Consider the following 24416-nt stretch of genomic DNA (forward strand, 5'->3'; position numbering starts at 1 on the left):
TCATTTCTGTTCTAGCAGCCTTCATTCAACCCCATGTTCAGAGCTTACAGGGCCTCCCAGGAGAAGGGGGTGGCTCCCACATCCCCTGACATTCTGTTTTTCGGTCTGGGAAGGAGTTGATGATTGAACTGTGTGCACTTGGGAAAATTAATCGATTGGTGTAGTTAGGATTTTTGTACCTTGCTGTATAGAATTTTTGTTTTTTTAATAGTCTCCAATTTTAGGAACCATTAATCACTCCCTCAGGTTACTGTCGGCAGTCTGAGCATTACTTTGGGGTTCAGTGTGCAGAGTGGCTGGCCCCATCTGTAGGAATACAAGAATACACACTGTGGAGTGGGATGGCTCTGGGGAGGAGATCGCTTGTGGCCTCAGGAGTCTGCATGATCCTCTTTAAGGAATGGGCTTGGCACCTCTCGATTGGCGTTTCTCTGTTATCTCCTAATCGTATCAGCAATGGGATCCAGTACACTGAAGAGGAAAGGTTCATTTCTCATTTGCTGTTCTATTCCTCCACGCATTTCCAGCCAGCCCATCCAGTCACCCAAGCCAAACCCTGAGTCATCCTTTCATCCTTCCTCCTTCCTCTCCCTCCCTTAGCCCTTCAGGGACCTACCTCCAAGATGCATCTCCATTCTGTCTACTTTTCACTTTTCTTCTACTGCCCTACCCTCATCCTCGGGTATCAGCAGGGTAACAGCCCCCAAAAATATCACGTCCAAATCTCTGGCGCCTGTGACTGTGTTACTGTCCATGGTAGATTGAGACTTTGCAGGTGGGATTCAGTTGCACATATTGAGAAAGGAAAAGTGTCTTTGGGTTATCCAGGTGGGCGCAGTGAAACCACGGGGATCTGTACAAGGGGAAGAGAAAAAGATCAGTGTTCAGGGCAATGCTGTGGTGCTGGAAGCAGGACAGAGACGAGTTACAGAGTTGGGGTGGCTGGAAGGGAGGGAGCTGCCTGGCTGAGTGGACGAAGCTGAAATTGCTACGTTATTGTCTATGATGGAGAAGGGGGCCAAAAGCCAAGGGATGCAGGCAGCCCCTAGGTCTGGAGCTGGAAAGGCAAGGGAAGGATTGTCCACTAGAGCTCAGAAAAACTGCACCTGTAGTGACACTTGGATCTTAAGACTTCTGACTTCCAGTACTGCAAGATAATAAATCTGGATTTCAAGACAATACATTTGTGAAAATTTGCTATGGCAGCAAAAAGAAACCCATACATGCCATCACCATCACCAGTTACCTGTGGTTTGCACCCAAGATTTCAAATGTTAGAAGTGTGGTCCACAAGGTGGCTATATGCAGCGGTGGACCCCAGCGAAAGGTCACTGGGGGTGCTGACCCTGGAAGTGATGAAGGTACTACTTATGCCCTGAGTTAGTTTCTCAAGAATGACCTGGAGCCTCCCTGTGCTCCGGCTTCTTGTTTCTCCCGGTGATCTCTCTTCTCAAATGCGTTTCTCCTCGGATGTGTTGCCATCTTACCATGAGGTCCTCACCAGAGCTAAAATGATGCCAGTGTTAGGCCTTTGACCCTCCAGAACTGACCTACATAAGTCTCTTGATAAAAGAGGTGAACCTCTGGTTTTTGTTACAGTAACAGAAAACACACGGATGCACCCGTTGTGACTTTTCATTACCCTTAGAACACAATCCAGACTCCTCACCCTGGCTCACCACGTTTGGTGTGAACCAGTCCCTGCCTTCTTCTCCCTCTCACCAACTTTCCTCCACCCTTACGTGGTTTCTCTTGTGTTTTCCAGGTCAGGGTTCTTCCAGCCTCAGATGCTTTGCTCTTCCCATTGTCTTGAATGCCCTTTCCCTAACTCATTTCATGGCTCCTGCTACCTCCTCTTTCAGGCTTCTTGGTTTAAATGGAATCTTTCCTGGGCTCTGCCCCAGCCATAATTCCTTTCCGTGGAATCCCATGTTACAACCGCCTATTGGATTATCCATCATTTCTCCTGTACTAGGATGTGGGCTTGTGCAGCCCGAGTCAAGTCTGTCTGTTTATCTGACCAGTGCGTGCTATCCTTAATGCCTTTGGCGGGGGAGTAGTGCCGGGGATTAAACCTCCCACTGAGACATATACCCTGCTTTTTTCTGTTTTCTATTTTGAGGCAGGGACTTACTGAGTCACTAAGTTGTTCAGGCGAGGCTCTAATTTGCCATCTTCCTGCCTCAGCTTCTCAGAGTGCTTGGATCACAGACATGCACCCCTATGCCTCCATGGCTCCATTAAATATTTCTTGAATGAATGAATCAATCTTGAATGAATCCATCCTGTTTCTTTGCCATGACCTAAACCATTGCCACTGCACGTCCTCTGTTTATGAGCACACAAGTTCTAATGACGTAGAAGCAAGCTTGGACTTTTGTGTTAGGTTGGGATTACCAGGCTACGCACATGGGGAAATATTTCTCTACAGAGCAATGGGAATGAGGATAAGAGATACAGTAGCTGTCAATTAAATAGTCCTAAGAGCCTTTCTAGAAAACTCTTTAACTAAATGCTCCAAAGAGTCCCTGTGTATAACTCTGGAAGAGCAAAAATAAAGGCAAGCCTTCTGGAGAGAAATCAAAAAGAGTGCTTTCCTTCTCTCTCATTGGAAATGCTGTGAATGAGACTATGGTGTCAATCATTAAATGGTTCTTGTCTATTAGCAATCTACTATATCAAATGCATAATCTTGGCCCAATAGATTAGTTTTCAAGTTGGTCAAATAAGAGACCTTTGTATTTTTACCTTATTCACCGTTTTTGGATTTTGAGGGCACACAATGATGTATAACATCATTAGTCACTCATGACCTGCTTCTCCTTAATGTCTTTAGTCATGTAATAGTAACTGCAAATTCACCACCAAACAGCAGCCCGGGGTCTGTTACAATGTACATCTAACTGCATGGCCCTCCTTTCCCACCCTACACTACTCTTACGCCTTTGTATTTCCTTTTCATGTCACATGTGTGAGTCTCCGATACAAAAACTCCACAATTGTCTTGGACCTCCAAATGTTTTAAGTGCTGCAGTTATTGCCCCCATGCAGCTGGGTTTTAGAAATTCAATCAAGAAAAAGAGATCCCGTGACATGTTTGCTTTTAAATCGGGAAACTCGGCCATGACACTGCATGTCAAGCACATACGTGATTTATACAGCATGCGTATAAGTACACAGACAGCCTTAAATTCATAAGCAAAATGTTCATTGGAAATGCAGAATATGTGTCAGGAATACCTGTGCTCTGCTAATGGCACTGGCGTCCCACCACATACTGCAACAAAGACAAAAGACGGCACTGAAGTGACTCTGACCCCAGTAGGAGACCACCAGCTACGGGCAGTCACAGTACAAGCCTCATTACAGAGGAAATCCATGTGCTCACAACATCCCACTGGGGCTCCGAAGAAGGTTTTCTGAAAATTATCAGAGCACATAAAATACGTAGGAATAGCTAAGTACAATATAATCTTTCCTAAAATGCTACACAGGGGACAGGAGAGCCTGAGGTCACTACCGTCAGGATTCCACCTCAAGGAAAAGACTCCCTGTCCACACTAAGCTATGTTATGGAAATCTATTTTGGGTAAGGACATGTAAGGGGAGCTATGAACAAGAGACCATTCTCTGTATCATGCAGAACTGTTGAAAGACTAAATAATGTAGGTGGGGGCCGGGGATGTAGCTCAGTGGTTCTGCCGCCTGCCTCACAAGCACAAGGACCAGAGTTTGGTTCCTGGTGCAAAAAATAAATAATTTGGATGGGAAAGGACTCTAAATTACATATATAAAGGCCTAAGATGAGTTGAAAGCACCTGCAAGGCTTATACCCCAATTATCTTGCATTCTCAGAACCCAAGCAGTGCCTGACACATAATGGGCTTTCTGTAAATGCCTTAAGAATGACGGTTTGCTGTTTTTTCCTTTTGTAAGTCCTCTTAGTCATATGCATGTACATGTAACACACATGCCTGCCTACACACACAATCAAGGGCACACAGGGCTAGGGATGTAGCTCAGTGGTGCCACCACCTGCCTTGCAAGTGCAAGGTCCCAAGTTCAAACCCCGTACCAAATGGCGGGGGGGGAAGTACTTGTGAAATGTTCATTTTGATGTAAACCTCATAATTTCAAATTTAAATTAAGAGTGTTACCATATTCGATATTATCTAAGTATAATATATATTGATCCAATATAAAAAAGTAATGTTAGAAATGAAGATTCACAGTTCACCTTTTTGGCTTGGATTGAATGTTTCACATTTATGCCTTTAGCTTTACAGATGAATTCAAATCTAAACAATCTCACTGCAACATTGTATTACTTAGGCAGTATCCCCAAGTTGGAGAACATCTCCTTGTGATGTTTTGAGGCTTCATAATTTAAATCCATTATAACATCATGGAATCCATAGTTCAGGATTGTGGAGAAAGGCTTCAAAATTTTTTTTCTGTTGCTGCAATAATGCTATTTAGGTAAAAAACAAAAACCCCCACTTGTCAAAAGTTTGTCTAAATATTACTAGCTGTTAAAAGTAAATTTTTCGTACCTAAGTTTCATAATCATATGTAGATGTGTTAAATGTTAACATTTAGTATTGAGTAGGAAAAGATAAAACATTACTGTAAGTTAATAAATCTAGATGGCAAGAACATATAGAATATATGCATGACTGAATTTACACTTTTATGAATATAATTATTTTCCAATACTCTGACTGCTATAGCAGGGCCGGAGATTTAGCTCAGTGGCACCCCACCTACCTTGCACGCTCAAGGTCCTGAGTTCGATCCCCAGTATGGGGTGGGGGTGGGGGTGGAGGTTCTCTCTAATTGCTATAACAGTATGTTGAGACATACTGGCAATTTTTAGAAACCCAACAGAGATCATCTGCTCTGTATTAGCTTTTCTTTAAGTACAATATCCAAGTTCATAACAATTCTGCTTATAAACTAACAGTCTGAAATTAGTTCACATATGGATCAAACTTTTGGTCCTGTTATAACTTTAAATAAGCTAGAGTTTGGGGCTAGATAAAACATACTGCTTCAGGGCTACTTTAAAAATACAAGTTATTAAAAAGGATGTTGTTTTCTAAGCTGCTAATTTAATGAAATGGTTAACACACTGGATAACTCCTCTCCTTAGGGTGTTTACCTGATATATAAATTGGTGATGTCGTTTTTTCCCTTTTGCTATCCCAATTCCAGTTGGTTTATTTTGAAGATAAGATTTCAATACTTTAGATGTAGAAGAAAATTATACAATTTTCTCTACACAGAGAATAAGAACCAAATTTACCAGTTAAGGGACTGTCTCAGGAATTGTTGGAAGATGAGTTATTCTATGGTAACTATGCTTCAGGTACTGTGCAGGACACCCAGAAATAATCCGCTTTTGGTTTGAAACACTTGTTTGATGAATATTCAGTTAATACTTGAATATAAGCTCTTGCCAGAAAGTCAGATCTCTGCCATTTATCTTGGAATGTTTCTGAAGACATTCTACTCCTGTTAACTCTACACACTTCTGTGCCTGGATCTCCAATGCAGTGATAGATAAGACCAATTCAGAAGGCTTTGCTTTAGAAAATGTGATCCTGCAGTGACATGCCTTAGTCTTTCAAAATTTAGGCTATTTTTCCTTTCAAAGGGCAAGTTCTCTTGAATGAGTGAGAATAGAGTTGTAGAAACTGAAAGGCAGTTTCAATGCAATCCAACACCTCCAATACAGTCTTTTCCATTCTCATCACGTCTGAACCTCTTACTTATTCAGATCAAGTCAGTAGCCAATGGGACATTTCCTTCATCTTCTATTGATTTTACAGTCAAATAAAAGCAGCCCAGTCCAACACCTCCAAGATGCTTGGGCTGCACTTTCAACAGGAATCTGACCAGTGAATTCAGAGCTCAATAAAATGTCTGTGCCAAAGCCAAATAACTGGATTAGACTAAGATCTTTTCCTTCAAAGTCCCTTAGTCTTGCATTCATTCAGAGGACACTGTCATGTGCAGATTCCATTAGTCTCAAGCCATAGACCTTCAGAAGACACTAGCCCCCTGTTCCAACAGAGTATTCAGTGGGTGTAGCAGTTTCTGGGAGTCAGCTGTTGTCAGCATTTCTATCTTCTTGGTAGACACCATGGGTCCTCAGCGTGACATCCTCCCCGGGCCTGCTCTCACCTTCCCCCAGGATATCAGAAGAGGGGCCTAGGAGGCCAGGACACTTCAGGGAAGGAGGGAAGAGGTCTTGAGAGGAGGAACTGTCCTGGGTGGAGGTCTTTGCAGCACCCTCTTTCTTCTCAGACTGAAGCAAAGGGTGGGAATAACCCTTCCTAAGTATAGTGGTATATATTAATACATCTTCTTTGAGGAGAAACTTGACACTGCTGAAATTAATTAAAAATTAAAGGTGGAGTGCTCACATTGGCAGCGCATATACTAAAAATGGAACGATACAGAGAGATGTGTGGCCCCTGTGCAAGGATGACACACAAGTCTGTCAAGCAGTCCTTATTTTTAATAAATAGGACACACGTGTAAATACTGAACAGTTTCTCTGGTGTGAAAAACTGAAAGTGAAAATGAGGTTCAGATTACATAATTGGCCATGTGAATTAGGAAGAAAAGGTCTAAAGGAGTAGGGGAAGTAGGAAAGGTAGGGGAAAGGAAAGAAGGGAAAGAAAAAATAGGGGAAAAGGAAAAAACAAAAACAGTCTTTGTCATTAGGGAAGAGTGGAGGGCGTGAAGGGAGGGCAGGTGTATGGGGGAAAAATAAGAACCAAGATACATCATGTAAAGGTACAAGATCCCAATGATGACTGTAACTGTACTGTATACCTAAAAAGCACCAATAAACTTGGTGGGGAAAAAATTAAAGGTGGATGTACTCTGACATGGTAAGCACTTTGTTACATGTTAATGCTTATACAAAGATACAAATGTTAAACTCTTGTTTCAAGCATTGTTACAAATAGCAAAGACTGTAAGGATCCTAAGTGTCTAGTGATGAGGATCTGGTTAAGGAAACTACACAGCATGTATACAATGACATCCTAAAGGGCGGTTAAAAAGGGGGGTGAATCTACATAAAGTGAGGTCAAATGAAACAGTGGCCAATTCAAGCTACATTCTTCAAAGCAAGCTATAGGAACAATGTAAATGAAATGGTACCATGTAAATTCTACAAAGTGTAAGCCTGTAGTCCTAGCTACTCAGGGGTCTGAGGTGGGAACCCAGGAGCTCAGGGGGCAGCCTGAGGAACATAGCGAGATGCCCATATCAAAAAGCAAAGTATATGTGAAAATATGTATGTATAAGAACATAACAAGAATGTTACAAAAGACTCTGAGGAAGAACCTGGAAAGGCTGAAGACTATGAGATGGGAGACTTCCACTTACTGTGCATATTATTATTTATTTTTAAACTTATTTTCAAATTGTTTTGAGTTTCAAAGGTGAAGTTTCCATATACTCATAGTCCCATACATTCTGTTAAACATCTTACAAATCTATAGTGCATTTATCAAAACCAAGACATGAGCACCATGCACTATAACAAACAGACTTTATTAGGATGTTTCTTCACTGATTTCCTTCTGTCTCAGGCTTCTGTCCAGGACACTGCATAACATTTAGGAGGTACACATCTGAACTGTTGAAAATTTTACCCTGAGCATGAATTACTTTTAAAAACCTAAGCATATTTTAAAACTAAACATATGATCATAATGTTATACAATATTGATATTTTGAGAACATAGTTTGCTTTTTAAAACTAGAAGTAAATGTTTAAAAAGATAACAGGGAGCCCAGGGTGGGGCTTGGTAGTAGCATTGAATGAGCACTGGTCCCATTCCCAGCATAATGTTTAAAAAAAACAAAAAATTGCCAGGCGTGGTGGTGCACACCTGTAATCCCAGCTTGGGAGGCTGAGACAGGAGGACTGCTGTGAGTTTGAGACCAGCCTGGGCTACATAGTGAGTTCCAGGTCAGCCTCAACTACATAGTGAGACGCTGTCTCAAAAAAGCAAACAAAAAAATTGGACCAGGGATTTAGCTCAGTGATGCCACCAGCTGCCTCACAAGCACCAAGGTCCTGAGTGTGATCCCCAGTACCAAAAATAATAATAATAACAAAATCTTTTTTAGAAAATCATTATGAATCATCTACCGTTTTGGTATTTTTAAGACTTAATTCACTTGCTGCTTTTTCTCCTTTTGTTATCAGGGGTTAATTTATGGGTTCAATTCTGCCTGAGAGCTAGTCACGGTGATGCACACTGGTAATTCTAGCACGGGGGAGGCTGAAGCAGGAGGACTGCCATGAGTTTGAGGCCAGCCTGGGCTACAAAGTGGGTTCAAGTTTACCCTAAATTACAGAGTGAGATGCTGTCTCAAAAAAAAAAAAAAAATTAGGACCGGGAATATAGCTCAGTGGTACAGCACCTACCTGGCAAACTCAAGCCTGAGTTGGACCCTGGTATGAAAAAAAATATAAGATTTGAAAAAAAAATTCAGCCTGAGATACTACAGGTACAAATTTCCAAAAGTATCATTTGTAAACTCATTTCTATCAACCATTTTCTTTCAGATTATATATTATGCACGTACATTTTTCCACAAAATTACAATCACCAATTCATCAAAATGCTGAGAAGAGCAAAAAAATAATAATAACATTCAAGGATAGTGCGGGCAGCATCTCTATTCTAATTGTTTTAGTCTTTTGAAACTACCACTCTCAAATCATTTTAAATGATAGTAAATATACACACTAAATGACACAAAAATGATTCAGCAAGAAACACCTTTTTGTCATAACTTTCATTGGCTGAGCTGATTAGCCTATAGTTACAAATTAAAAACAATTTTAAATCTAAAATTTAAATTACATATTAAAGTACAGGTGTTAAATTGTTTAAGTAGTTTTACTTTCCCCCACCCCATATTCAGCTGTCTCCATGTCCACCAGATTTAAAAAGACCCAACTCAAGATTTTCATTTGCCTTTTTCTATTTAGATTTAAAGGTTATACTCAGCTTAACAAGTGTGTTCATTTGGTAATTCATTTAGAAAGCTTTAAATGTGTTCTCAACCTTGAAAAATTAGGGTATGTGTGCAGGGGATGTAGCTCAGTGGTAGAGTGCTTATCCATTATACATGAGGCCCTGGTTTCACATCCAACACCATAGAAAGTAAAAAGGGGGAAAAAACTCCAATATTTGGTTTTAATGAGTTTGATTTAGTCCTGGGCATGGAGCTCAGGGTCTCATGCATGCTAAGCACTCCCTTTACCACTGAAGTGTACACCTGACCCCAGGTATTCTTAAAGGATTGAAAATCTCAGCAACACTGTAGCCACCTCCTGCAAGGCCAAGTGGGCTTCAACTGTGCAGCAGTGTTACACAGGTGTACTCTCCTCACCGTGGTCCCTGCCGGGCACCTCCATGACAGTACTTGCCTCACCATACTATTAATGAATTTGCAAAGCCCTTTTAAGCTGTTAACTACTGTTTTGTCATCAGAGAAACTTAGAATCTACAAGTCCCATCTTCCTCTACCACTCTCAAAACTATGGAGGGAGCATCTATAATTACCAAAAACGTCTTGAGGTGATAGCTCTTTCAGTGTAAAGGCACCTCTTTTGTTATCTTGTGAAGACGGAAGGTCTAGAGTTCACTTGGCACTCAATGGTCCAATTAATATGCTTCGTGTGCAATTTCTCAAAAGCTCTAAACTTCACAGAGATGATTAGTGGAGTAAAAGGTACAATAAGCCTGGTGACAGTGAGAAGCGGTCAGATCCAGAATCTATTTGAATGGCAGAAAGGAGTGTCTCCCATTTGGAGCCCTGCCAGTGAGGGAAAAGGTGGGATCAGAGCTGTTGGGCAGGTCAGACAGTCCGCCTCAGCTGGCACTGAAGTCAAAATTATAAAAGCACCACATCCGTTTGCTCTTACAACACAGGTCTTGCTCACAAGTTTTGTCAACTATCTAAACTCACCTAAACTTTCTGTTAAATTTTAATTCATTTAAGATCTCCCTCATCTGAAAGTACTGTAATTAAAAATGACCATGGGCTGGTGGTTTGGCTCAGCGGTTCTGCCGCCTGCCTCACAAGTGCAAAGGCCCAAGTTTGATCCCCAGTACTACTACTACTACTACTACTACTACTACTACCATCAATAATAATAATAACCATATCACCCTTCTCTGCCAGCTTTTCAATGAAGTTATCAAGAGGGGAAATTTTAGGACATAACCTTTTCCTCTGCTTATGTTCTGCAAGCTGCTCAAAAATGATGTTGAGACAGAAACAACTAAGTCACAATTTATTGTTTTTAAATTGTAAATAATTGAACTAAAGATTAGAAGCCAGTCAGTGTTGATACACAAGACTTTATAGTAAACTGTGTATATCCTAAATTGTGAGCAGTTGTAGTGTTTTGTGGGGCAGCAAAGCAGTGTTCTCATAAGTCTGGTTTGTGCATGTTTTGGGCATCACTCCTAGGATACCGAGTTAGCCCCCACAAAGTCTCAAAAACATCGACCACTTTAACAAAACTCTTTCTCACTTGATCATCTGGTCAGCTTCTGTAACCTGGACTCAAGACAACCAGGTTAGAAGGAATTACAATGGCCTACATTGAAGATATCAATCTTCAAAATATGAGTTTCTGAGCTTTAGATTTGGAATGTCCTCCCAAATCTCATGTGTTGGATGTGGTTGGGACACGGGGGAGGGGTTGTGGGGTGCTGTACTCATGGGTAGATTCATCCTCTGCTGAGATCAGCAGCTTTGTGTGCAGTTGGGAGGCGGAGCCTGCTAATAGCAAGGTGGGTCACTGGAGGATTACCTGGAAAGGACGCCCTCCCTCCCTACCTCCTTTCTCTGCTAGCTGGTCACCAGGACACAGCAGCTTTCCTCTGCTCAGATCTTTCCACCATGCTGTTTCTGTGTTTAAGCCTGACAAACATGGACTGAAACTTCTGAAATGGGAGTCAGGTCTACTTGCTTCCAGTATACACCACAACCAGCTTTCCCTAGAATAATGAAGGAAAGACATAAGTCAGTCACTTTTGCTCTCACGCCAAGGCTTCATTTCCATAATGCCTTGGGAAAGGGCCTCCTAACAGACCTGCTCCAGCTTCAGAACAGAGAAGAAAGAGCACAGCACATTTTTAAGCTTATCTGCTCAAAGAATGAGTTACAATGTTTCAGTTAAAAGCAATGACTATTCCAACTTTGAATTCGATTGTTAAATAACATACTTTAGAAAATGTATTTGTACGAGATGGAATTTAAATATTAGTAACTTACAAGGGAAACCAGACCACAAAGGCAGTTTCCTCTATTTTGCTGAACTGTAAGGATTTCACATTCATATTAATTCAAAATATCTAATAGAATAACCACTTCCTAGATCACCAAAACATTTTACATATGAAACATTTTGTAGACAAAATAAGAACCAGAGAACGCTTTACTAAACAGTAAACTGACCCTGAGCATATGATCTGTCATCTATTTGGTAAGATTAAATCTATTACATCTTAGTTTCAGGTAAAAAATGGACAATTTGGAGAGCTTTATGACTGGGAAAAGCGGAAATTAAAGACAACAGATAAAGGCTAGGCCTGGTGGCACATATCTATAATTGCAACAGTCGGGAGGCTGAGACAGGATTGCATGAGTTGGAAGCCAGTCTGAGCTACATGGTGAGTTCAAGGCCAGCATGAACTACATAGTGAGACCATCTCAATAAAATAAATAAGGAGATAAATGATGTGCAGTTTAAAATATAAAATCCTTTCACAATCTGTCTTGCATTTCCAAGATCATCTAAGAAGTGAAAGCACAAGATGGTTCTCAAAAACTCTATTTTGATCCATTAATTAGGAAGTCCTCTGATACATTACAATCAAAAAATTCTTTGTAAGATCCCATGTATTGTGGAATCCCAAGATCTTTACGGTATTGAAAAAATGCAAATAAATATATCTGAGATATTACAACAGTCCACAGACTGTACCAGTCACCTCAGTACCGTGGAAATGTCTCATCGATTTTGGCAGCCCAAGCCATGAGACCCCCTACAACATCCTGAACTGTTAAAGGACCTAACTGTTGTGCTGCTGTTAAGGACTGCAGGATTCTCACAGCTTTCTGGGAATCATTTCCCAGTTTGCAAATAACATAAACAGAGACTGCAGCCCCCTCCAGCGATTCCCTTCCTGGATTCTCTCCCTGGATTGCTTCTCTTAAGAGTTTCAGGCTCTCCCCATCCTTCCGTTCCAAATGCTTCAAAGGGATGTGCAGAGCATGAGGTAAACGACAGATGTCCACCTCCACTTGAGGCCTGACATCCAGCAACAAGTGGGGTGCCCCAGAATCGAGAAGTCGCTTATAGTCAGTGACAGAAATCCGCTCCTCTGGGCTCAGCAACTGCAAAGAGCGGCACTTATCGGTAGCCGAGGAACCACAGAAGGCCTCATAGTCCTGCAGATCGGCCACAGTGGGCCTCTCCCCACAAGCCACACAGTCAGGCCTGCGCCTCCGCAGCTGAATAGTGCGGAAATGCCCTCTGAGGGCGTCGAAGAGCAGCAGGCTTCCACTGTAAGAGGGACCCAGGCCCGCAGCGATCTTCAGCACTTCCAGAGCCTGCAGGCAGCCCAGGACGCCAGTTACGACACCGAGCACCCCGCCATCTGCGCAATTAGTCACGGTCTCCGCCGGCGGTGGCTGGGGAAATATGCAGCGATAGCAAGGCCCGTCGTCATAGTGGTAGACTGTAATCTGGCCCTCGAAACGCAGGGCGCTGGCCGACACAAGAGGTCGGCCGGCCAGCACACAGGCGTCGTTAACCAGATAGCGAGTGGGGACATTGTCGGAGCAGTCAGCCACCACGTCATAGTGGCGGACGAGGTCTAGCGCAGTGGCTGGAGTCAGGGCCTGGGCATACGGCACGCACTCTACTTCCGAATTGAGGCGGCGCAGAGAGGCGGCGGCCGAAAAGGCTTTGGCCTGGCCAGCCAGTGCTTCATCATGCAGCACTTGGCGGGCTAGGTTGCTCAACTCTATGACGTCGTAGTCCACAAGGCCAAGGCGGCCCACGCCGGCTGCTGCCAAGTACTGAGCCAGCGGGCAGCCGAGCCCGCCGCAGCCCACGATTAGGACAGAGGCGGCAGCCAGGCGTAGCTGTCCTTGTACACCCAGCTCTGGCAGCACTAGCTGCCGGCTATAGCGCAGAATCTCGTCTCGGGACAAGGCGGCCTTCGGCGGCAGCGGCGACACAGGAACTCGTCGCTCTGGCTCCAGTTCTTGCTCCGCCAAAAGAGCCGCCGCAAGCCTCTGCTTCAGGGAATTCAGCTCCTCCTCACGCTGGGCAATTGCAGCTCGCAAGGCAAGTACCTCTTCCCGGGTAGCCATGCTGACTCCTCCCGGAAAGTGTCACGAAATGACTTCCGCTTCCGGCTTCCCTTCTGAAAGCGTTGGAGTAAATTTAATGGCTTGATAAAGGGGATTAATAGAAAGTTATTTCCTAGATGAACTTCCAGTTCAACTTAAAAAGATCCATGTATCCTGAGAAGTTACAACTGAACTATAGACAGATTCTGTAAGCAGGCGCATACAGATTCCGAAGAAGAGTAGAACGCAATCACACAGACCACCCCCTTTTCTCCGTATTTGGTACGGTCCAGGCCGGTCTTATGTATTTCCGCCTCCGGCACCTCACGCAGTTCCGCCATGGCCTCTAAGGAAGCGGGTCGTACGCCTACCCGGTCTCGGCGGGAGCCGCAGCGGCCCTCCCCGTACCAGAACAAGTATTCGGTGCTTTTACCAACCTACAACGAGCGAGAGAACTTGCCGCTCATCGTGTGGCTGCTGGTGAAAAGCTTCTCTGAGAGGTAGCGCCCCCGGCCGCTCTCCTCGAGTACAAGAGATGAGCTGGCCTCCCCCGCCAGGGTTTCGGCGGTTGGCTGCGCGAGACGGCTCACGCAGGAAGCCGCGAGGAGAGCGAAGGCGCCTACGTGTTGGGCTTCTCGGGTGCTGGGTTCTCATTCCTGCTCTTGGGTTTTGTGAGATTCTCATTTATCTTTGTTATGAATTCGTCCTCCCCCGCCTTTTTCTTAGACACCCCCCCCTCCGAGGTGAGTACCCGGCCTCACTCTTAGCTGGTTGAGACGCCGGTGCCGGGTGCCTAAGCGAGCGTGATTACTCCCCGCCCCAGCGCCCTGGGCTTGCTTATGTAAGCTTGAGGTTTTTGTATGTGGGGTTAGGGAACCACTGCTGGGCTGGATAACCTGTCTGGAAAGGAGAGAGAAGGGCATCATCATTCGCTCATCACTTTGGGTGTTTGGTGTGGTTGTTAAAAAGGAATTTTGAATTTGAAAGTGTTGTGCAGTTTGGGTTTTTTTAATCAAAAAATCCAAATAGCTGGGAGTAACCTGTTTTAAACAAATGGGATGATGCTGTAAAAACCTTTGAAGATTTTTACGCTATTAACACACGAAGAGCAAATTATTTTGAAAGGTAACATTCCATAAGGCTGTGGTATTCAGCCTGATCACGTCAGTAAATACAGACAATAAAACAGTGTTTTGTTTGGCTTTTGCTTTGTAAATGGAATAACGACTTTGCATCACATTTTCTAACAAAAATGCTTGCCATGTACTGCAGTGATTTTGCCTTTAATAAGTGAATATTATGGCAACCTGAGAATTGTTAGACTTGCAGTGTTGGCAAAATTTATTGGTGGAAACCATTACTGTTTTGATTAGACATTGAATAACTTTCTGAATATATATGTCCCTTCAAAGTTTTAATTAATGTCTTTTTTTCATTTAGTTGCTCTTTTCCTTTGATTCTGCAAGTTGTTTCCAAATTAGAGATAGTAACCATCTCGTTCTGGGTTTGTATTCTGATTTTACGATTTTTTTCTTTATTCTTTCTTTCTGTATAATGCAATTTATCTTTAATGGTTTCTGAATAGACTTTTGAATATCAAAATGAATTAGTAAAGGAAACTGCTTTTTTCAGATGCAGTTACTTCATGTCAGCTCAGTTTATTTCAGCTGTCACACCATAGGTGATTTGGCTGCCTTGTAAAGGCAGAGGAAAATAATTTTCCTTATAAATGACTATTTTGTTTATGAAATACCCCTTTCCTAGTCAACATTCTAGCATTTTGGCAGATTAAAGTTCTGTTCCCTGAGTTAAGGCACAGTGGGGAGCTGAAGTTGTATCTGTTCTTGGAAGATAGAAAATTGGGGTTTTGTTTCTTCAAAATTTACTGAGTCCTTTTATAAAGCCTTTAACAGAATGTAATTTTTGGTTGGTTTCCTTGCCTCTCTCTTTTAAAACCACGATCAAGAGGAAACCGTGTTGTCTCCCTTTCTTTCCCCTTAACTTTCCTAATGTCTTAAAGAGAGGTAAAGGTGAATAGAAGAAAATGTGACAGTGATCATATATACCTTTATGCAGTATTGGTCAACCAAATGGTCTGTTGGCTTGTTTTTAGAATAGAAATTATCATGAATCATTGAAAAGTAATAGATGTTGGTTCTGAATCACAGTAAAATCTCTTAAAATTCTACTATGCTTTTTATTTTATTTTTTTATTTATTTTAAGTTTGGTCATGGGTTAATGGTTCCAGCTATTTACAATAGGGCTTTAAAGATTGTGACACCACTCTAAACTGTTTTTAAGAGTGAAATTGTCCAATTTATTCCTGATTATTATTTGTTAGTATTAAATTAAAAAGGATAATTACTCAGGTTCACTTAGAGTTGCCATTTAAAATATTTTTGAAATACTTTGTGAGACTAAGACTTGGTTTCACACTTTCATTTTCAGAGTAGGCATATACAATTTTATGGGGTATAGTGTGTCATATATATAAACTACAATTTTCTTTCCATTTGAAAGTATGTTTTCTAAGTGAAAAATTTTCAGTGTATCAATAGCATGTTTTAGCACCATACTAGGTTTAAAAAATAAAGTACTATGTCTTTGACATTTGGTAATTGAAGTTTCCCTTAGTGGCTAATATGGTAGTAAATCTACACATTCGCTGCTGAATATGAATAATTTTTAACCTATTTTAAAACTTGAAATGCTGTCTCCAAACAGTAATACCATTTTATTTTTAATTTTAGTGGGTTCAACTATGAAATCATAATCATAGATGATGGAAGCCCAGATGGAACAAGGGATGTTGCTGAACAATTGGAAAAGATCTATGGATCAGACAAAATTGTAAGTATGTGAACATTTTTCTGTCATGAATTGTGCATATGAGATGCAATGTGTTTGCCTCGAAACTAAACAAAGAACAATTTATGTGCTTAGAATTTAAATACTTTTTCATTATGCTTTCAGTTTTACATATCTTTGGCATGTTGGATCCATGATAATTTTACAGCAAAAGAGCCTTTAGATGAACTGTTTTTATGACTGAGTCTGCAGATAAGTTTTCTTAAATGGCAAAAGTAAAGCAAGACACTTAATTGACAAGTGGCCGTGATTGGTGCATGCTCTTTTGGCTCCCTTTCTGTCTTATACTTTCAATGGAGAAGATTGCCTACAGCTCAGAACTTGTAGGCGGAAAAGATGATTGTTTTCATGTGGAACGTGAAAGTCTTTTTAGAGTACTTGAATCTTAATTTTTATCTGTGGAACAGTTTTATTGGGGGAGGTTGAGTTTCTGAATGCTCAACTTCATAGGTTTTCCACTGTACCTTGAAATCTGTTGTTTTTCTATGAGTTAACTTAGGCAGATACAGAATTTGCCTTATAACAACTTTATAAATTTTATTTTTGATTACTAGTTTGTATTTAAAAATGTGTGTTCTCCTTTGGATAATTTTTGGACCAGAGGCATGTAATTAAAAACATTTTTAACTGGAAACCACATTCTGAGCATTAGGTATTTATTTATAAATTATGGTTTATTATAAGTCAGTCTCAGTGCTGTTGCTGGTTATTCCTTGATGTGAAGGAGCTTTCTTGTGTATGGTATGTTGTATAGCAGCATCTATGGCCTCTACCTATTAGATACTGTTAGCAGCCCTCCTTTCTACCTGGCAACCAAAAATGTATCAGCATCTTGTCATCTGTCCTCTAGGGAATGAAATTGTCCCTTTTCCCCCAGTAGAGAATAATTCTTACTTCTCTAGCAGTAATCGTTTAGGGAAACATACTGATATTTGTATCTTAAAAAGTAATAAATAATCATTATTTTTTAAAAAATAAAGCAGTCACCACGTCTACATATTCTTTTTTGTTTTTTGGTACCAGGGATCGAATTTAGGTCCTTGTGCTTGTGAGGCAGGTGGTGGCACCAAATAAGCTAAATCCCATGCTCAGGTCTGCATATTTTTGATTAATCCCAAATAGTTTCTACAGCTGCTGTTCACTTGGAGGCTAAGGTTAATTGTAGGAGATTTGGTTAGTGGGGAATAGTTTAAGGGAAATGTATAAGACTTCCTTCCGCCTCTCCCCTCTTGCAGGGGATTGAACCCAGGATCTGGTGGTGCATGCAAGGCAGGAACCTTACCGCTGACTTGCACCTATGCACTCTAGAATCTGTGAGTCTGTATTACTGATGATTTCACTCACAGGTCTGGCAAACTTCAAACCTCTCTGAAAATCTAAAAGAGAATAATACAAAAGGAGGTAAAAAGGTGATACATTTTAGTTTCTCAGCAGAAACTTTACATAATGCTAGGTTCATATTTTTGGCCAGCCGTTCCCCAACTTTTCTTTTAGAAGCTCTAGGCTTTGGGTTAAATGGTACCGTTTAAACTAGAACATCATTATGACATTTTTGAATACTTTGTCGAAAACCTCACCCTTGGAGGGTGTGGTTCATTGAATTTAGGGACTGCCTCCTACACTTGATCTTAGCCTAAAGGCCAAGAAGTGATTGGGACTGCCTACTAAGTTGACCTTTCAAATTCTGTTTTTGTTTTGATTTTTTGGTACTGGGGATCGAACTCAGGAGCTTGCGCTTGGGAGGCAAGCAGTGGCACCGCTGAGCTAAATCCCTGGCCCAACCTTGCAAATTCTTAAATAACATTTGCCTCAAATAGTCTCCTTTTTTTCTGTCAACATAATAAAATTAAAAATAATGAGGAAAATTGCATTCACTGTCATGATTTCCCTGCAGTGCCAGACCAAATTCCCTATTCATTCATCCTTTTATATCCATTAAATCACTTGTACGAGAGGCAGTCAGTAGCAGGCATACAATCCCAGATAATCTGGAAGTCTGAGGTAGGAGGATCTCTAGTTCATGAGTTCCAAACCAACCTGGGCAACATAGCAAGACCCCCATCAAAATCACTCATTCAGTAACTATCAAAGCCATCTTGGAGGGCCGGGGATTTAGCTCAGTGGTTCTGCCACCTGCCTCACAAGCCCAAGGTCCCGAGTTTGACCCCCGATACCCAAAACAAAAACCATCTTGGAAAACCTCAAATGTGTATCACAGATGGTTTTGTCAACTAGCCTCTCAAACTGACTGAAATGCTTATTTGAAAAAAAAAAAAAAAGCCAAGGGGTTGGGGGTAAGCCAAGGAAGAGAAATTTTTGAAAATTCTTTGCTGAGGAAACTGAGGCAAGAAGTTAAAGTCATCTGGGGTTACATTGCTAGCTCATAAGCAGCAATGGTGGGACCACAGAAAAATGGGGAGCACATTATCCTAAACTATTAGCATTACTTACTGACCAGAAAGATCTAAGACTGTAATGGTCTTCAGCAGGAATGTGGATGCTTTTTTAAAATGTGGTTGTGTCCTCCAGTGTGAGATGAGAGAAGGTCATCTATATTCTACATTTTTCCACCTTTGAGACCTAATCGGCAAAATTGTACATGAATAAAATGTATAACGTGGTGATTTATGCATACACTGTGCAATGATTACCTCAGTCAGGTTAATGAATACATCCAGCACTTCAGAGGTTGCCCCCTTCTATGTATGTTGCATGTGCACAAATAAGTGTAATGGGGACACTTGAGATGTGTTCTTTACAAAGTCAGATAGGAAGTATAATACTAGTAGCTGGTGTCCCCGTGATATACATTGGATCCTCAAAACTTACTCATTTTTCAGCATTATTTTGTAATTCAGTGTTTTTAAGGTCTAATAAAATGTAATTAATACATGTTTACTATTTTTAAAACACATATAAGTTTGCCAGATATAATTATGTAAAAATAATAAACTTTTATCCCAAAATACCCCCCCACCTATATAATAACAAGATCAGTACCCTAACCATACAAATAATTTCTAAAATAAGAACTATAAATGGCCACCAAACATGAGAAATAATTACACCTCACTGGTAGGAATTACAAAGTAGAAAAAGAGTACAGTTGGTCTTTCCTACCTGAAGATTTATTTTATTTTCTTCTTTGTAACCCAACGTGTTTGAGAGTATGGTAAAACAGGTACATGGTACCATTGATCTTAGTATAAATTGATAATTTTTCTGAACCCTCATCTGGCAATAAGCTTGTAATCCTCAAACTTTGAAACCTTTGATAATAAAGTGGGTTGTTAAATTGCATATATATCGTTTCAAACATAATTATATAACTGGGAATATTTTCTGTTGCATTTTTTTCCCAATTTCTTTGATGGAAGTTTTTGGCAAAATAAATCCTGTTCTCCCTGCTGCCTCCCTGCTCCATCCTTTTGTACTGGGGATTGAAGCCAGAGCCTTGTCACTGAGCTACATCTCCAGCTCTCCCTTTTTAAAAATTAATTTCTTTAATTTTTCAGACAAAGTTTCACTAAATCGACAAGTTGCCCTGGCTGGTCTCAAGTTTGCGATCCTCCTGCCTCAGCCTGCCAGAGTTCTGAGATTATAGGCACATGCCACCATATCTAGCCAAAATAATTTTTTTTGTCAAATTATAGTATAATATAGAGTATGTTTTAAGTAAATGTACTTCAGAGACTATGTGCCTGGCATTCTTGGAAGCATTGTACACGTACTTGTTCTTCATGCCAGCCATGGGAGGCTCAGGATCATGTTGCAGATGAGCAGCATGATCAAGATTCAGACCAAAGCAGTGTGGCTCCAGAGTGCAGTCCTAGCTGACAGTCTGTCCTACCTTACGTAGAGGCTGTAGGATTAGTGCAGGATGTGGAGTGTGGAAAAGTAGAATTAAGGATCTGAAAGTAAAGCACATGAATTAGAAACGATTTGAACTTACTACATAAGAAATAGAAAGTCTTATTTTTTTTTTTTTGAGGCAGAGTATCAGTATGTAGTCCAAGCTAGCTTTGTCCTCCCAGTGATCCTCCCGTGTCAGCCTCCTGAGTGCTGGGATTACAGGTGTGGACCACCACACCTGGCTTATATAAATTCGTACAAAATGTAAATATTTCTAAGAAAACTGAAATTGCTTTTGATGGGCACTTCTTATTCTGCATTTCAGCCCCTTCCCAGGGCAGACTTGGGTCAATGGTTTGTTTTTTTTTGTTTTTGTTTTTTTTTTTGTATATACATGTATGTACACATACATGTATACATAGATGTGTGTGTGTGCAAACAGTGTAGAACTAACTAATGTAGCTAATGGTCTAGGCTGGCCTTGAACTCATTTTGTAGCCCAGGCTAGCTTCCAACTTGTGATCTTTCTGCCCCCATGTTTTTCTTTTTAAACAGAACTTCAGTCTTCCTGTATCATTACACTTTTTTTTTTGGTACGGGGAATTGAACTCAGGACCTTGCACTTGTGAGGCAGGCAGTGGATCCACTGAGCTAAATCCCTGGCTCCCATTACTACTATTTTTTTTGAGACAGGGTCTCAGGACAGGTAGTTGAGACTGACCTGCAACTCATTATGTATCCCAGGCTGGTCTCGAACTCGTAGCAATCCTCCTGCCTCAGCCTCCAAAATGCTGGGATTACACCATTACTACTTCTTAATAATATCTTAGAGATGTTTTGTTAGCAGATTCTCACATTTCTTTTAACCACTCCATAATGCTTTTACCATATGCAATATAATAGTGGCTGAAATCTTTGAAATTTTTGAAAAGTGAATAATACAGTGATCATTTTAAGAATAAATATTTTTGAGGTGAAACAGTGTTACAGAAAATCTCTGATTAGCTTTGAAAGGTTTGCTTTTTTAGGGCAGATAAAAAGTTGGAGTTAGTATTTTGTCAGTAACAATCACAAAATCAAAGTCTGGCTATGATCTCATAGATCTTGTCTGGTTTTGCTCATTGACTTCTAATTATAGGTGACTGAATAAGTTTTTTTCTCGCCTATGAGCACTTACTAGATAGCGATGAATTTTATCCATCTCTGTTCTTCTGCAAGGCCTACAGCAGCATGCATGCAGTAAAGAAAAAGGGGGGAAATTAATTCAGCTTGAGATGAAAATGCTTTTTTAACATTTGCAATGGGAGATCTGCTTATACACAGGAAATACAAGAAGAGGATGTGATATGCTCACTAGGAAAGAGGCTGAAGAAAAAAGTCAAGGTCCATATATGAAGCAAAGACTAAATATGTGGCAAACTATAAGAAAAAGAGAAACAACTTAATCTTTTTGCTAGGAATATAACAATTATTGGACCAGTGAAGACCTGAGATTGTCCAAGTGAAAAGTCAAGATAGGTTGGTAGAGCAAGAGTGCTATCAGTATTTAAAATCACAAAGGGAATTGGGAAAGTAAGCAAGTCTTACAAATTTTGTGAAAAGTTAATAATGAATTAAGCCCATAGTTTTTATAGAAAGTAATTAAAAGGTTATTATTGGAAATGATAGCTCAAATAGTAGATATAGAGATAAAATTATTTAAAATAAAGTAGATGACACCAGAAAATTAAAAAATTAACCTGTAAGCTTAGAAATAATGTTGCTTTTCCTTAAAAGCTATGTTAAGCTGTTTGGTTTGTTACCAGTTTTTTTTTTTAACCTTTGCAAAAAATATTAAGCATATTCTTCTTTAAGGGCTATAAATGTTAACTTTTTATTAAAATGAGTATGCACTTAAAAGAGTAAAATCACTTTTAAAATAGATTTTCAAATTTTGTGTTGAGATGTTATTTCTTATTCCTATAGCTTCTAAGACCACGGGAGAAAAAGTTGGGCCTAGGTAAGAAGACTCTCTTCACTTCTCATAACCGCTATTTGCTTTGATAAAATTATCCAGTGTGCAGTTCCCCAGTGTGGAACCAGGCCAAAATATACTTAACCATTTATGATATTTTTTAATGATTTTTTTTCCTCATTGAGTTTATTAGTACATTTTAGGTATGCAGTACAGTTACATTCATCATTGGGAACTTGTACTTTTACATGGTTCTCATTTTTCCCCATACCTTGCCTTCCCTTCATCCCCCGTCCCTTCCCTATTTTCAAAAACTTTATTTCCATGTTTTTGTTTTCTCATTTTTTTGTTTTCCCTTATTTCCTTTCTCCTACCCTTCCCACTTCCTCTACACATCTTTAGCCCTTTTCTTCCAATTTCACCTTGTCAATTATACCATTAGGATCTTATTTACAATTACAGTATTTCACACAAGAGAAACTATTCGGTATTTACACACGTGTGACTTATTTATTTCACTTACGAGTATGGCCTCAATATGCATCCATTTTCTTATGAATGACTCGACCTCATTTTTTATGGCTGAGTAATACTCAATTTTATAGAAAAACTACATCTTTATCCAGTCTCCAACTAATGGGCAAATGGGCTGTTTCCAAGTTTTAGCTATTACAAATGCTGCTATAAACATGGGTGTGCATATATCACTCTGGTATGATTCTTTTAATTCTTTTGGAAAGATACCCAGCAGAGAGATAGCTGGGTCAAATGGAACTTCTTAATCCTAGTTGTTTGAGGTATCTCCATATTGATTTCCATAGTGATTGGGCTGTTCTGCACTCCCACCAACAATGGAGAAGGGTTCCTTTCTCCCCACTGCTCTGCCAACACTTGTTATTGGTTGATTTCTTTTTTTTCTTTTCTTTTTTTTTTTCAGACAGGGTTTCACTATGTAGTTGAGACTGACCTGGAACTCACTATGTAGCCCAAGCTGGTCTCGAACTCATAGTGATACTCCTGCCTCAGCCTCCTGAGTGCTGGGATTACAGGTGTGCACCACCACACCTGGCACTGGTTAATTTCTTAATAGCAGCCATTCTTTGTGGGGTGAGGTGGAATCTCAGTGTTTTCATCTGCATCTCATGAATGACCAGTGATGTATAACATTTTTTCATATATTTACTTGCTGCTTTTGATGTTTTTTAATGATCTTAAAGATGATTAAGTGGTTTAACTTGGGTGTTTGTGTCATGGCCCATCAAAACAAAACACTGCAAATCTTATTTATTTTTCTTTTTTCTTACTGGTACATGTTTGTGATGCATACATAATCTATTCATCATGGGGGGTGGTATGTATACGTAGCAAACTGTAATACTTTTTAGTTTCTCTTTCCCTCTCCTCCTTGTCTCTCCCTCCATCTCTAGACCCCTTTTCATCTGCAGAAGATCTACCTCCTTGTTTTCTATCATCTATCTTTTGCTTTTTTTTTTTTTTTTTTTTTCTTTTTTTTTTTTTTTTTTTTTTTTTTTTTGAGGCAGAGTCTCTCTTTGTAGTTCAGGCTGGTCCTGAACCCACTAAGTAGCCCAGGCTGGCCTGGAACTCACAGTGATCCTTCTGCCTTTTTCTCTCGAGGCCTAGGATTACAGGTGTGTTCTACCACAATTTCAAGTTTCTCATATACTAGAAATCAATATTTAACTTGTTTATTTATTTATTTAAGTGTATCCATTTTCCTACAAATGATTCAAATTAACCTTTTTTGATTGATTTTCACTCTACTGTGACTATATACATTTTCTTTGTCCGTTCATCTGTTGATGACTACGTAGACCATTTCCAAGGGTTAGCTGTTGTGAGTTGTGCTGCTGTAAACATGGATATGCATGTATCACTACAGTGTCTTTAACTCTCTTGGGAAGATTACCAGAAAGGAGGGTATGGTTGGGTTGAGTGGAATTCTGTTGGGTTTTTTAGGAATATCTATACCAAGTCTTTCAATATAGGGAAATTAACACAAGGGTTCTTGTTACACGGGCAAAGAAGTTGTTAAGAAGCCATATGGAACGGTGTAATTAAGAGATTAGTAATGGCTAGAGGTCATTACCACTCCCAGGGATGGAGCAGTGTTGGGAGGTGGTGATGTTTTTATAGCCCAGCAATCTTGTCTCCCTAGAGGGAGCTAGAATTATAGGGTGGTGGAGTCTGGCAGGAGCTGGAGCCATGGAGGATGCACAGTCAATCCTGGGACATAGAGTAAGACAGGAAGGACACTTAGACTTTCCCTTTTTTCCACCTGCAGTCTTCCCGTGTGCCTCCAAAAGCTGT

General features: G+C 40.5%; 2 protein-coding genes, 1 long non-coding RNA gene and 1 other non-coding gene across 5 annotated transcripts in view; 2 read left to right on the plus strand and 2 right to left on the minus strand.

The window, feature by feature from the left end:
* LOC109117857 lies at positions 1-13929 on the minus strand. The gene is made up of 3 exons (XR_002025163.1): positions 13851-13929; positions 617-853; positions 1-471 (listed from the first exon to the last, which is right to left on the minus strand). It is a non-coding gene; the product is annotated as an uncharacterized LOC109117857 (long non-coding RNA).
* LOC117287271 lies at positions 6421-6524 on the plus strand. Its single transcript, XR_004518505.1, has one exon. It is a non-coding gene; the product is annotated as a U6 spliceosomal RNA (small nuclear RNA).
* Positions 11749-13679, minus strand: Mocs3 (molybdenum cofactor synthesis 3). The gene has a single exon (XM_010618213.3). The coding sequence runs from the start codon at positions 13432-13434 to the stop codon at positions 12046-12048; it is 1389 nt and encodes a 462-aa protein (XP_010616515.1). The 5' UTR covers positions 13435-13679; the 3' UTR covers positions 11749-12045.
* The window catches only part of Dpm1 (dolichyl-phosphate mannosyltransferase subunit 1, catalytic), a 23656-nt gene continuing 12957 nt past the window's right edge, over positions 13718-24416 (plus strand). For both annotated transcript variants that reach the window (XR_002025162.2, XM_010618212.3), the window contains exons 1-3: positions 13718-13913; positions 16165-16264; positions 22100-22133. Coding sequence is in view for 1 of the 2 variants with exons in the window: in XM_010618212.3 (XP_010616514.1) it covers positions 13753-13913; positions 16165-16264; positions 22100-22133 (295 nt within the window). In the remaining variant the exon portion in view is untranslated. The remainder of the gene's footprint in view (positions 13914-16164; positions 16265-22099; positions 22134-24416) is intronic.

The sequence above is a fragment of the Fukomys damarensis genome, unplaced genomic scaffold, assembly GCF_012274545.1.
Source record: "Fukomys damarensis isolate Sample0158 unplaced genomic scaffold, DMR_v1.0_HiC HiC_scaffold_22, whole genome shotgun sequence".
Lineage (NCBI taxonomy): Eukaryota > Metazoa > Chordata > Mammalia > Rodentia > Bathyergidae > Fukomys > Fukomys damarensis.